Below are 13,378 nucleotides of genomic sequence, written 5' to 3'. Positions count from 1 at the left end.
AAAGATCAAGAAGGATATTTTGTCACTGTATTTCCCAAACATCTCAAAGGGGATGTACCAGACGGAACTGGGAGCCTGAAAAATCGGCACAAGGAAGAGTCAAACCGTAGATCTCATACACTCAGAGGTCTCGACTTCAGTGCATCAAATGTGGACCTTGAAGTTCCAGAAGATGAGAACTTAAAAGGGTCAACATTCTGGCTTTCAAAGCTTATATAGCATTCAGACAACTGACTAAATGTCATGCTAGGCTTGTTTGAATCACAATCTTCTGTTGAAACATAACGCAGAAAACTTCTGTTACATATAATACAAGCGTCAGATTATTTGCATTTATTTGTCATTTTTATGTAAAATGATTGGTTTTTGTTATGAACATGTTGAAAACTAATGTGTAAAGCTTTCTTTTGTGAAGTGATTTTAAAAAATGTATGAAAGGTTTGTTATGTTCTGCTGATAAGCTATTTGATTGGTATTTTTACTGTACACTTGCTGTATTGTAATAAAATAAAATGGGATTTAGTAACTTTTATTAAATCTTTGTTTTATCTTTTTTACATGAATTCAACAAAATAATTAATTCAAAACAACTTCTAAATGCATTAGCCTAGGCTTAATTATTCTGACCCGATTCTGACAGTAGGCCTTATTTCCCTTACTTTTGCACTTTAAACATTGAAATAACGTTTGGCAAATTCATTATTTCAAGCTGAGAATTCAGAAGAATTTAACTCAACTGCTATTTTTTTATAAATATTTATGAGTTTGATAATTAAGCAATAAAGCACGAGGGGGTGTGGTATATGGTCAATATACCATGCATGGCTAAGGGCTGTTCTTAGGCACGACCCAACACAGAGGTACCTTATTGCTATTTTAAACTGGTTACCAACATAATTAGAGCAGTAAAAATAAACGTTTTGTCATTCACGTGGTATATAGTCTGATATACCATGGCTGTCAACCAATCAGCATTCAGGGCTCGAACCACCTAGTTTATAGGAACAATTATAGTTTTGCTTCACCTATTAGATGTTCACCTCCGCAACGCTAGGTGGAAGTCTTATCATGCTTGCCTTTACACAACATAAACGTAATCAGTATGCGACAACACACCAGCACCGCCACACGACCTTTCTTATTTAGAAAATGCATGTTTGTTTCAAAATATGATCTCTTAAAAGGCTGTTTTGAATAAATCGCACGTATTTGGTTGTCTTAATTAAGTTTACAGAAATGTTTCGTATATCAGTTACAGTGTGTGGTCGAGGCATTTCTAAAAGGGTGAGCGTTAAACTAGGCTAATGCTAACTTAGCTAGCTGTCAATTTATTGAGGATATTAAAGATGTAGTGGCTGAAATGATTGATGGCACATATAAAGCTAATGATCAGATATCCTTTTTTTTAGTTGGCTTCATCTTTCTCTGGAGAGAACGCTCTACCCTCAAATTTACGCATCCCTTCCAATCTCGTGGACCGTGCAAGAGCAAGTAAGGTCTGCTATTTCATTCACTGCCTTCTAGCATGCACTCTGGGTCATTGAACTGATGGTGCGAATTTGAAGAAGAAAGTTATATATAGATGCATGTAGACTGCAAGGCCATGTCCAGACACAAAGATGATTCCCTTATTCTTGAATGCAATGTTGGTCTGTCATTTTCAGAGCATTCATTTCCAACTAGGTCAGGTGTAAGAAAGCTATTGATGACTTGTGGTTTCTTTCCAGAGAGGCCCCCTCCTCCAGCAGACTCCAATCTTCCTGTGTTGAGGAGGTGTGATGCTGCCGTCCCTGTACACCTGAGCCCAGTACAGACATGGGTGGAGACGTTGGAAAGGCGGGAGAGTAAACAGTTGGGTTTGGTTGAACTCCACCCTGATGTCTTTGCAGTCCCAACCAGGTAAAACTGTCAATGTCTAGCCATTGTATTTACATTAAAGTCATTTAGCAGAGGCTCTTATCCAGAGAGACTTACATATTCAGTGCTTTATCATTTGGTGGGAATAGTGACTCATAAATTATTTTGTTCCCACCAGGATGGACATACTCCATGAAGTTGAACTCTGGCAGAGAAATTTCAAGAGAATTGTAAGTAGCAATAGCAACCCATTAATCAACTTTCTCAGACTGCTGTTGTGGCCATATTATAACAAATAGGTGATGAGAAGTACAGGCATATTTCTGTAGGTTTATACCCAAAGCTCTGTGCTTATCTGAGTTGAGCTATATTTGACTAAATGCACCTGCTGCTACTATAAGAAACTGAAAACCTCCCTTTCTCCCTCAGAGCCGTGCACACACTAAGGTCAGGTCGGAGGTGAGCGGTGGAGGAAAGAAGCCCTGGAGACAGAAGGGAAGTGGCAAAGCAAGACATGGAAGCATCAGGTCACCTATATGGAGAGGAGGTGAGGGTCTCAGTCTGTATGGGCCAAAACAGTAGTGTGATGATGGACAGCATTTTACTGGACACATACAGGTTAACACACAGTGACAAAACAAACATATTACATTTTAGTTTAAGAAGCTAGTTCCAAGAATGAGCATAGATAAATCAGTCATCTAAATATCAGTCAGCCCAAAAGAAGGAACAGTCCAAGCTAAGAGCCAGTCATTGGAGGGATTTAAAACAATTAGAATAAATTACATATGATTTCTGTTTTGCAGGTGGTGTTTCTCATGGACCCAGAGGACCAACCAGTTTTTACTACATGTTGCCCATGAAAGTACGTGTTCAAGGACTAAAAATTGCCCTCAGCTCCAAACTGGCCCAGGTATGTAACATTTTATTTGGGAAAACACTTTTCATAAGCATAAGATCATTCACATCTTAAAATCTTCCTCTTATCATGTACTCAATTGTCTCAAATGAATGCTTTTCATTATTCCATCTACCTAATGTATTGATGTTGGGTGTTGTTTTTCAGGATTATCTCCATGTGGTTGACACTCTGAACATCCCCACACCTGACCCACAGTACCTCATGGACCTCATCAGATACAGACACTGGGGGGAGTCTGTTTTGATAGTGGATGCGTAAGTATCAGCGATCCAAAAAACTCAGTTCTGTGGACATCCTAGCTGAGGTTAACAGCAGGATTGAGACTCTTCGATATTTTACAGGGGCGAAGAGCTTCCTGAGAACATCCTTCAGGCCACTGAGAGCTTGAAGACTGTGAATGTCATTCCAGCCATAGGTAAGTTCACACTAATTTTGAAACTGACTAGAACTAGTCTTTTTCCATACTCTTAGTAGTAGTAACCCTACAAAACATTAGGAACACCTGCTCGTTCCATGACATAAGCGGACCAGGTGAAAGTTATTTACATTGACATTTTAGTCATTTAGCAGACGCTCTTATCCAGAACGACTTACAGTTATGATCCCTTATTGAATCCACTTCAATCAGTGTAGATGAAGGGGAGGAGACAGGTTAAATAATATTTTTTTGCCTTGAGACATGGATTGTGTACAGTCGTGGTCAAAAGTTTTGAGAATGATACAAATATTGGTCTTCACAAAGTTCGCTGCTTCAGTGTTATGAGATATTTTTGTCAGATGTTACTATGGTATACTGAAGTATAATTACAAGCATTCCATAGGTGTCAAATGCTTTTATTGACAATTACATTAAGTTTATGCAAAGAGACAATATTTGCACTGTTGACCCTTCTTTTTCAAGACCTCTGCAATCCGCCCTGGCATGCTGTCAATTAACTTCTGGGCCACATCCTGACTGATGGCAGCCCATTTTTGCATAATCAATGCTTTGGAGTTTGTCCGAATTTTGGGTTTTTGTTAGTCCACCCGCCTCTTGAGGATCGACCACAAGTTCTCAATGGGATTAAGGTCTGGGGAGTTTCCTGGCCATGGACCCAAAATGTCTATGTTTTGTTCCCCGAGCCACTTAGTTATCACTTGTGCCTTATGGCAAGGTGCTGGAAAAGGCATTGGTCGTCACCAAACTGTTCTTGGATGGTTGGGAGAAGTTGCTCTCGGAGGATGTGTTGGTACCATTTTTTTATTCATGGCTGTGTTCTTAGGCAAAATTGTGAGTGAGCCCACTCCCTTGGCTAAGAAGCAACCCCACACATGAATGGTCTCAGGATGCTTTACTGTTGGCTTGACACAGGACTGATGGTAGCGCTCACCTTGTCTTCTCCGGACAAGGTGTTTTCCGGATGCCCCAAACAATCGGAAAGGGGATTCATCAGAGAAAATGACTTTACCCCAGTCCTCAGCAGTCCAATCTCTGTACCCTTTTCAGAATATCAGTCTGTCCCTGATGTTTTTCCTGGAGAGAAGTGGCTTCTTTGCTGCCCTTCTTGACACCAGGCCATCCTCCAAAAGTCTTCGCCTCACTGTGCGTGCAGATGTACTCACACCTGCCTGCTGCCATTCCTGAGCAAGCTCTGCACTGGTGGTGCCCTGATCCCGCAGCTGAATCAGCTTTAGGAGACGGTCCTGGCGCTTGCTGGACTTACTTGGGCGCCCTGATGCTTTCTTCACAACAATTGAACCTCTCTCCTTGATGTTCTTGATGATCCGATAAATGGTTGATTTAGGTGCAATCTTACTAGCAGCAATATCCTTGCCTGTGAAACCCTTTTTGTGCAAAGCAATGATGACGGCACGTGTTTCCTTGCAGGTAACCATGGTTAACAGAGGAAGAACAATGATTTCAAGCACCACCCTCCTTTTAAAGCTTCCAGTCTGTTATTCTAACTCAATCAGCATGACAGAGTGATCTCCAGCCTTGTTCTCGTCAACACTCTCACCTGTGTTAACGAGAGAATCACTGACATGATGGCAGCTGGTCCTTTTGTGGCAGGGCTGAAATGCAGTGGAAATGTTTTGGGGGGATTAAGTTCATTTTCATGGCAAAGAGGGACTTTGAAATGAATTGCAATTCATCTGATCACTCTTCATAACATTCTGGAGTATATGCAAATTGCCATCATCAAAACTGAGGCAGCAGACTTTAGTATGTGTCATTCTCAAAACTTTTGACCACGACTGTATGTGTGCTATTCAGAGGGTGAATGGGCAAGACAAAATATTTAAGTGCCTTTGAACGGGGTATGGTAGTAGAACTACAACGCCGCTGGGTTTTTCACGCTCAACAGTTTCCTGTGTGTATCAAGAATGGTCCATCACCCAAAGGACATCCAGCCAACTTGACACAACTGTGGGAAGCATTGGAGTCAACATGGGCCATGTTAGGCCAGCATCCTCGTGGAATGCTTTCGACAGCTTGTAGAGTCCATGCCTCGACAAATTGAGGCTGTTCTGAGGGCAGAAATGGGGGTGCAACTCAATATTAGTGAGGTGTTCTTAGAGTTTTGTACACTGTGTATAATTGACCTAGTAGCAACATTGTATTAACATGTTACATAGTACCATGCAAACTGTAGTATTTACTGTTCCTACACAGGTGAGGGCAAATTAATGTAAAGTTACAATTTTTCCTGAACTGTTTTCTTCCACAGGGCTGAACGTTCATAGCATGCTAAAACACGAGGTCCTGGTCCTCACCCTGGAAGCAGTGAAGTTTCTGGAAAAAAAGCTGCTTTGGCACGACGAACGCTTCACACCGCTGTACCCGTTTAAACTCCCCTACACTGACCTGCCTTGAAGGCACTGGGTGAAGTAATAATGTCATGTAATATATTCAACAATCCAAATGTTTGTCATGCCTTTTAATATGTTCAATAAAAACTGGTGAATAAATATAAATGATCAAATAAATACAAACTGGTGATTAAAATAGAGCCTACTGAAGGTGTAAAGTAGATAAGGCCTAGAGTCTATAGTTGGTTGGCGGTAGGAGTCCATTGGCCAAGTCATGTCGTATTTCCCACCTCAGGGCGGAGCGTTTCTTCTCTGTAGGCACCACGTAGGTGTTGGCCACAAATATTCTTTGAGGCTTCGGCTGGGGGTGAGGGGGACAATACAAGATGTCAATGTTTTCAGTCATCTCTAGGTATTTATTTTCTTGAAGGAGCATTTTACCTCCCCCCCATTCTTTAAAAGTAGACCCTTCGTTGAAGTAATCACTAATTTGTAATGACTGGAAAGGTGAATGCCATGCGGTGGAGTCCTTGCGTTCACCTGTCCAATCAGCCATTTAAGAATGTGATTGGTTAACGATCAGTGGGCGTGGCATGCGACCCAGTGACAGGTTTGAGTCAAATAAGAGGAGCCATGTTAGGGAGGCAGGTTGGCTAGCAGGCGTAAAACACAGGTTACGGAACAACAGGTCGTATGTTCGACACCAATGCTATTTTTGTTTTCCAACTAACTCACTCAGGTTTTTAAAGATCAGTGGGTTGGGCTTACAGCGGTAAGAGTGAAAAGGAGAAAAAACATGTCTTGTGTATTGCCCCAAGTGGCAGAGAGCGTAACAAGGGTTGCCATGCAGCAGGTCCCTGGTTTGAATCCCCATGTGAGTTCTGTATTCTACATTTTCTCTATCAACTTGGATTACTTGACTAAACTTAAAATGTGGTTATGCCTTCGATGCAGAGCTGCCCTCAGAACAACATTGAATAAGGAAAACTCTTCTCTAAATTAGGGGACATAAAGGAATCAAACAAGAATACTTTGTCCATTTTCCTTACAGTCCACAGAAATGTCTCTTTTTTTAACACACTTTGGGCATCAGGATACTGAAAGCAATTTATCTTGAAATATTGAACGTTGACATGCATAATTTATGCGGGACTGTTTGGGGGGGGGGGGAATCCCTTTAAGGCATTTTCTGACCTGAAATAATGAATGACAGGATGGTTACAAGATTATACAATTCTGTTATAAATTAAGCATACTCACTGGTTGAGGTTTGTACGCGAGCTGTTCCTGAAAATACAAAAAAGAGTGATTAAGGCAGACATTATGGTCATGCATCATTACAATCCATCGTGATATGTCCTCTATATGGTCTTCAGATAAAGTATGGAAGCCAACTGAGTTTGTTATGGAGAAGGTGTTCATACCCTGATTTCCCAGTGCAGTGCTTTCCTATCCTTCTCTCCTGGCGCCTTGAACATTTCCCAGTCCTGCTTGTACTGGAAATACCTTTGGAAGATGGGGAACAATATAAAATGTAGCACAGATCCACAGAAGTAATCTTTCAAAAGATTTATACTGATTATTTAGACATTTCGGTAATTATCCTCTTACTTTGCCACTGGGTCTGTCTTCTTCAGGTTTTTGGTGTGAGGATGATCCATCACTGGGCGGATAACTGCAAGACATGAGTGATGACGTTTAACTGGGGCACATTGTAAAATGACAGTTTGCAGTGAGCACATGATGACATGTAACAGCAGTGTGGGTACTTACACGACTTGGGCCGGGGTCTGATGTCACTCTCGCTCCGAGATCTGGCCTGTAAGAGATTTAAAAAACGACACTGGTTTTCAACAAACATACATGTATACCTTTTGCAACGATTATCAAAAAAGATCCTGGACGTGAGGATAAATTATATTTCTTCCGAAAACATCAAACCCTACCTCTTCAAAGAGTATCCTAAATAATCCCGCAGCACCCCCCCCCCCCCCCCCCCCTTACTAGCTCGGACTTTGCTGATAGCTACTTTGAGGAAAAATGTACTTACTGTGATATGTGGTTGTCGCACCTAGCTATCTTAAGATGAATGCACTAATTGTTAAGTCGCTCTGGATAAGAGCGTCTGCTAAATGACTAAAATGTAAATGTACCCATGTTTAATCTGAGATTAATAAACAAAATGATGTTAACTCTCAAAAGGCAAGAGTACCCACCATGCCTCTGATGTAGGCTTTGAAGGCACTAGAGAGAAGGTCTGACTCAGACCTGTCACTCAGACTGCCTGCATCCTCACTCTCCAGCTCCGACTCCTGGTGGGTGGACATGGACCCCAGACGCTCCTCCTGCCCACTCACTGCACCTGAAAGGGAGACATAATGGGGAGACAATGTTAACGCGTTAGCCTTAGTTACCACTGTGTAAGGCCATAAGTAATGCTAGTAAGGGCTAGGCAGGTGTTGCATGATCACTGTGCCGGACAGGCCCAGTACATCTCAAGTTTTAGTTATACAAGTGCTGCAAGAGGGATTAGTACTATGCACTGGATCAGTGGTTCCCAACCAGGGGTACAAGGACCCCTTGGGGTACTTGATAAGACTCATGAGACCATAGGCTTACTGGTAAAATGCACAAGGGTACTCCAGGCAGAGCAAAATTCAGTTGGTGGTACAGTAACCGAAAAAGGTTGGGAACCACTGCAATGGATGACATGACTTTCAACTAAAATTTCTGCTTTGTTCTCATGTACAAGGTGTCAGTCTACTATGCACATACTTGGACTAAGGGCATGTTCCCTATAGAAATGGTATTTTCCTACTATAGGGAGAATAGACCAGGTATACAGTTTACCCCTTTTGTGTCTTCTGTTATCCTCCCACTCTTTATAAGTCTTAGTAGACTTGGAATCAATTAACTTAATGTCTTCATTGCTCGCCGGCGACTCCAGATCCTCCCTCTCCTGCTCATCCTCCGCCCCTTTCTCTTCTTTCCGGTCTTCCTTACTATATCCTTCTCTAGTGGGCCTCTCATCGTCTTTGCACTCAGTGAGAGAACTATCTTCAGGATATATCCCATCTAATGCTGCCTTGTCATTTTCAGTCTGAGCCAACGTATAGTCATCTTCACAGTAGTTGACATCATTGCGGTCTTTGCTCTCCAATTCAACGGGAGGAGGATCGTCACAATATGCCATATTTGAGAGGCTTTGACTGTCTTCCAACTTTGTCCTCAAACCGGCGTCCTCACAGCTCTGTAGATCAGTGGTATCCTCCTTACCATCACCATCACAATTGGCAAGCGACTGGTCGTCTTCATCGCCATATCTCATCTCAGAAAGGCCCTGGCTTTCTCTGTCAAACTCAGCTATGGTACAGTCGTCTCTATAGTCTTCTCCCTCCGGGTCGTCCTTAGCTGAGGAGTCTGGCCTGTAGGTGCCATAGCCAGATGTCACTAAGCTCAGCGCCGGGCTCCCAGCACGAGTGCTGTAACCCTCCTCGTCATCAAACCATTCCTTTTCGCCCCGCTTAGCCCTTTCTCCTCTACGCTCCTCCTGTTCTGTTTCCTTTGGACTCTCCTCGACAGGTGGCTCCACGACAGGTGGCTCCTCTTGTGCGTGTTCAGTGGTTCTGTTGGGCTCTGTGTCTTCCTGGTTGTATTGTTCAACCTTCTCCTCCTCCTCCTCCCCCTCTCCGTCGGACCAGAAAGCGGAGTTCAGGGAGCTATTCTCGTCCTCACTCTCTTCGTCCCACTGACTGTCATACATTTTATACATGGTAGCCAAGGGTAAGCAACCTTGTGGTGATGCTGCTGTGGGGAGTGTGTGGTGATCTGCACAGGCAGATGGCTAAGGAGTAGTGCTAAGAGGATTATACCCTGTGGTCTCGATGTTGCGCTACACTGCCACCTGTCGAATGTTGGTCGCCAGAGGAACTGCAACTCCACAATGGTGTGTGTCGTATTCCTTCTCAACAGCTTGTCAAAAAAGTCAATGTGTAGCCTAGCACTAGGCTTTGTTTGTCAATATCAACAGTGCATTTGCAATAGCGCCTAACGAACCCATTCACAGTTGAATAGCTTGCAACGTTTGTTTCCAAAACAGACGCGTTAAACATTTCCAAACCAACAATCAAAAGAGCGGCTTAGCTTGCACGTTATACCGGTATTGTACTCACGGTCTCTTTCGTCGGCAGTTCTGCTTTGCTCCAAGTGTCTTGATAAATCCATAAGGTGTGGAACTCCATTAAATCCAAGGCATTTTTTTTTTTACTTAAATGTAGTGGCTTTCGAATAGCCGTGGGAAAACCAGTTGCAAGATTTGAGACAAATCCAAAATTCCATAGAAAGTCAAGAATCCAATGGCTTGATGAATAAAACTTTAAATGTTGTATTTGTAGAATCCAAAATGAATGCAAGGTAAAATAAGGTTCCAGTATTCCATTTAAACTAAAAAGATCAAGGTAAGACGTATGTGGGTCAAAAAAATGATGCCTTCCCCGTAACCCAAACATTTGCCATAACTAGCAGGCCTTACTTCCTGTCTCTAAATACCCAATTAACCTATCTGGGCGGGTCCGCCCATACTTTAATTCTGGCTAGAGGGCGTAATTGACCTATTCTCATTCAAGACCACATAACCAAATTAATATATACACACCTTATATAGAAATTAAATTCAGTTATTCTAAATGGAGCAATATGACCTAATAAACAAATATTTTCAAATCCCCTAGAAATATAGAAACTGGCTCCAACAATAGGCATCTGAAAACTAAATACAGTGATAAACCCTGTAGTTTGGATCCTGGATGCTGACTGGCTGAAACAGTATTTCAGCCGTGTGTATATCAGACTATATACCACGGGTATGACGTAAAAATACTTGTTTACGGTTCTATTTATGTTGGTAACCAGTTTATAATAGCAATAATGTACCTTGGGGGTTTGTGGTATATGGCCAATACACCATGGCTAAGGGCTGTATCCAGGCACTCACAGTCGTGCATAAGAGCAGCCTTTAGCCGTGGTATATTTAAGCAATAAGGAGGTGTGGCCAATATACCACACCTAAGGGTTGTTCTTAGGCACGACGCGAATCGGTTTCCAACATAAATATAACAGTAAACAAGTACTTTTGTATCATTCCCGTGGTATATTTAAGCAATAAGGCCCGAGGGGATGGGGTATATGGCCAATATACCACGGCTAAGGGCTGTTCTTAGGCCTGAATCAAGGCCTTAGGCCTGTAGACGTGGTATATTGGCCATATATCACAAACCCCCGAGGTGCCTTATTGCTACTATAAACTGGTTACCAACGTAATTAGAGCAGTAAAAATAATTGTTTTGTCATACCCGTGGTATACGATCTGATATACCCTGGCTGTCAGCCAATCAACATTCAGGGCTAGAATCAATCAAAATTTTTTAGAAAGCCCTCTTTATATCAGCAGATGTCACAAAGTGCTATACAGAAACCCAACCTAAAACCCCAAACAATGCAAATGTAGAACCACCCAGTTTCTAATGTCTGATATACATGGCTGGAATGCAGTTTCAGCCAATCAGCATCAAGGACCCAAACTGCTCGGTTTACAATGGACAACATTCCACACCCCTTCGGGCCTTAAATATAGTACTTTAAGCCTTTTTGCACAAATAATATCATGCATAATATAATTGAATTACCTGAATCCTCACTATGCGTTGATTCATCGCAGATGTGAACTTGGCCTTGATGTTTCCTTTAGGAAGAAAGAGTGAGGTTGATTCAAGTATGCTCAATAGCACACATGATCATTATAGTCTTTACAAAGCCGCACATGTGATCATGATAGTCTTCACAAAGCCGCCTGATGTAAACTTACCGTACCTAAGGACTTTCCTCTTGATAAAGGGTCTCCCATGCGCTCCTGTGTCTCGGTCTGGGGTGGACGACTGACTGACAGCGAACGATAACTGCTGGAGGTCAGTTTGGTCTGGAACCACTTCCAGCCTATTAGGGGCTGTTGAGGGGCGCTGGTACTTGGAGGCAACAGAGTGCTGAGTGTAGGAGTCATACTCCTGTCTGGCACCATAGTTACTGTTGTCTCTGCTGTATGTGGAGGTTAGCACCTGGGTGGAGCACAGAACAAAGTAACATGCCATTCTAGTATTTGCATTATTTTTCAATAAATACAACACAGCTAGCTTATCTGCAGGATGAAGGGGGACTGAATGATTTGGGACAACAATATGTGAATATATACCTGTCTTTCATGGTGTGATGGACCAGCCTGCGCAAACACATTTCTGAAGGCTGTGGTGTTATCCTGGTGTACTGTTAGGGTGAAAACAAGGAAATTACAATCGAGACTCAAGAAGAACCCCACTGCTCATCAAAAGGTGCAACCAACACTTACTGACCAGGGCCCAGTTTCCCAAAAGCATCTTAAGGCTAAGTTCATCGTTAAAACCATAGGATCCTATGGCTCTAAGATTAACTTAGCCTTAAGATGCTTTTGGGAAACTGGGCCCAGTTACATGTGATTATGTAGTGGACATGAGAACACGTACAGTGATCTTACCTTTAACCTTGGTGACTGCAGGAGGACTTTTGAAGGTGGTGCTTTGAGATCTTGTAGAGTTCAATTCACTGGATGAGTGGCTCTTTGATTTTTCATGTCGGATCAGTTCATCTAGATCTACACACACACACACACACACACACACACAGTTGCTTCTCCACCAATCTGACAGCTAACTTGCAGTGTGAAAGTCACAAAACATCCCAGTTGTTCAAATTTTGTCAGCATTTGGTCATCAACATGTAGGACTATATTCGCTAATTACATCAACCCACCTCTTTTGAATTCACGCAGTCTGTGTCTTGGTATGTTGTTGTAACCAAGTGCCTCCAACTGTTGTTGAATTTCATCCTCTGAGAAATCCAGGTTTTCCATTTCCTGAAAAATAATTGTCCCATAAATGTAACTACATATTAGCTAGATAGATAGCTACATGATGGATTGCAAAGAAGAACGATCAGCAACAAGTTGTTAACTAACTTCAGGTTAGACAACGATCAACCAAACTCTAGCTACAATCAACCAAAAGTTATCTCTTCCTTATCTAGCTAGTCCAAATCAACAAAAAGGATGCATGATTAAAAAATGTTATGCAATCTAGCAGCTAACGTTAGCTTCAAATACATGTTAAATGAGCCAATGGCCAGCTAACGTTAGCTAACTTAGCACTCTAGCAGGATAACAAAGAAAGCAGTTCAACACAACAGGCCATTTTGCCAATGCTAACATTGATTGATAAAATGTGTTTTACCTGTAACGTTACAGTGTGAGCTTCTTATAATAAACGCGTAACGTTAGCTACGTCTGTTTTGCAACACAAGTATTGAACTGAACCAGCTACTAGTTACTGTTTGTATTTTCAGTATCAAGACAACAACACAGTCGTTGTTCGAAAAAACGACGTGCTTTGAAAACGACGCCCTTTCAGAATTGTCTTCGGTGGATTTGACATGGCTCAGAAATAGCGCCGCCTTGTGCAAGGAAGACCGCGGGATACCCTGGCAGTGCAGTCAGTGCCTACGATGATGATGCAGTGACTATGATGATGATACCATTACAAGATTTTGTCTGATTTTTTTTGTGTGCTCACCAGCTTGTAGTCCTTAGCCATCCCTATGGGAAAAATGAATGGGGAAAGAATAGGGTTTTGGGGGAAAGAATAGGGGTTTGGAATAAACGTTGAAAATGAAGTCTGAAGTTAACACAGGATTAGGAGCTCTTAAAAGTGATTTATGTATTTTTGTATT

At 42.1% G+C, this 13,378-nt stretch overlaps 2 protein-coding genes across 3 annotated transcripts; one reads left to right on the top strand and one right to left on the bottom strand.

The window, feature by feature from the left end:
- The first annotated feature begins 1,087 nt into the window (after positions 1–1,087).
- LOC311131442 (large ribosomal subunit protein uL4m-like) lies at positions 1,088–5,739 on the top strand. Its single transcript, XM_084164434.1, has 9 exons — positions 1,088–1,284; positions 1,410–1,491; positions 1,728–1,899; positions 2,036–2,087; positions 2,287–2,404; positions 2,664–2,770; positions 2,924–3,033; positions 3,121–3,194; positions 5,488–5,739. The coding sequence occupies exons 1-9, from the start codon at positions 1,237–1,239 to the stop codon at positions 5,631–5,633; spliced, it is 909 nt and encodes a 302-aa protein (XP_084020560.1). The 5' UTR covers positions 1,088–1,236; the 3' UTR covers positions 5,634–5,739.
- LOC311131441 (centriolar and ciliogenesis-associated protein HYLS1-like) lies at positions 5,688–13,022 on the bottom strand. Of its 2 annotated transcripts, none has more exons than XM_084164432.1 (12): positions 12,883–13,022; positions 12,407–12,509; positions 12,132–12,248; positions 11,814–11,884; positions 11,438–11,679; positions 11,254–11,309; positions 7,786–7,931; positions 7,343–7,388; positions 7,181–7,244; positions 6,994–7,075; positions 6,830–6,856; positions 5,688–5,930 (listed from the first exon to the last, which is right to left on the bottom strand). In XM_084164432.1, exons 2-12 carry the CDS (start codon positions 12,504–12,506, stop codon positions 5,799–5,801), a joined length of 1,083 nt encoding a protein of 360 aa, XP_084020558.1. In that variant the 5' UTR covers positions 12,507–12,509; positions 12,883–13,022; the 3' UTR covers positions 5,688–5,798. The 2 variants fall into 2 exon arrangements, with proteins under 2 accessions (XP_084020558.1, XP_084020559.1); XM_084164433.1 differs by having other exon boundaries at positions 12,895–13,022.
- Positions 13,023–13,378: the final 356 nt, after the last annotated feature.

Source organism: Coregonus lavaretus, assembly GCF_964263955.1.
Source record: "Coregonus lavaretus genome assembly, chromosome: 6".
Lineage (NCBI taxonomy): Eukaryota > Metazoa > Chordata > Actinopteri > Salmoniformes > Salmonidae > Coregonus > Coregonus lavaretus.
This window is presented reverse-complemented; position numbering and strand designations above follow the sequence as displayed.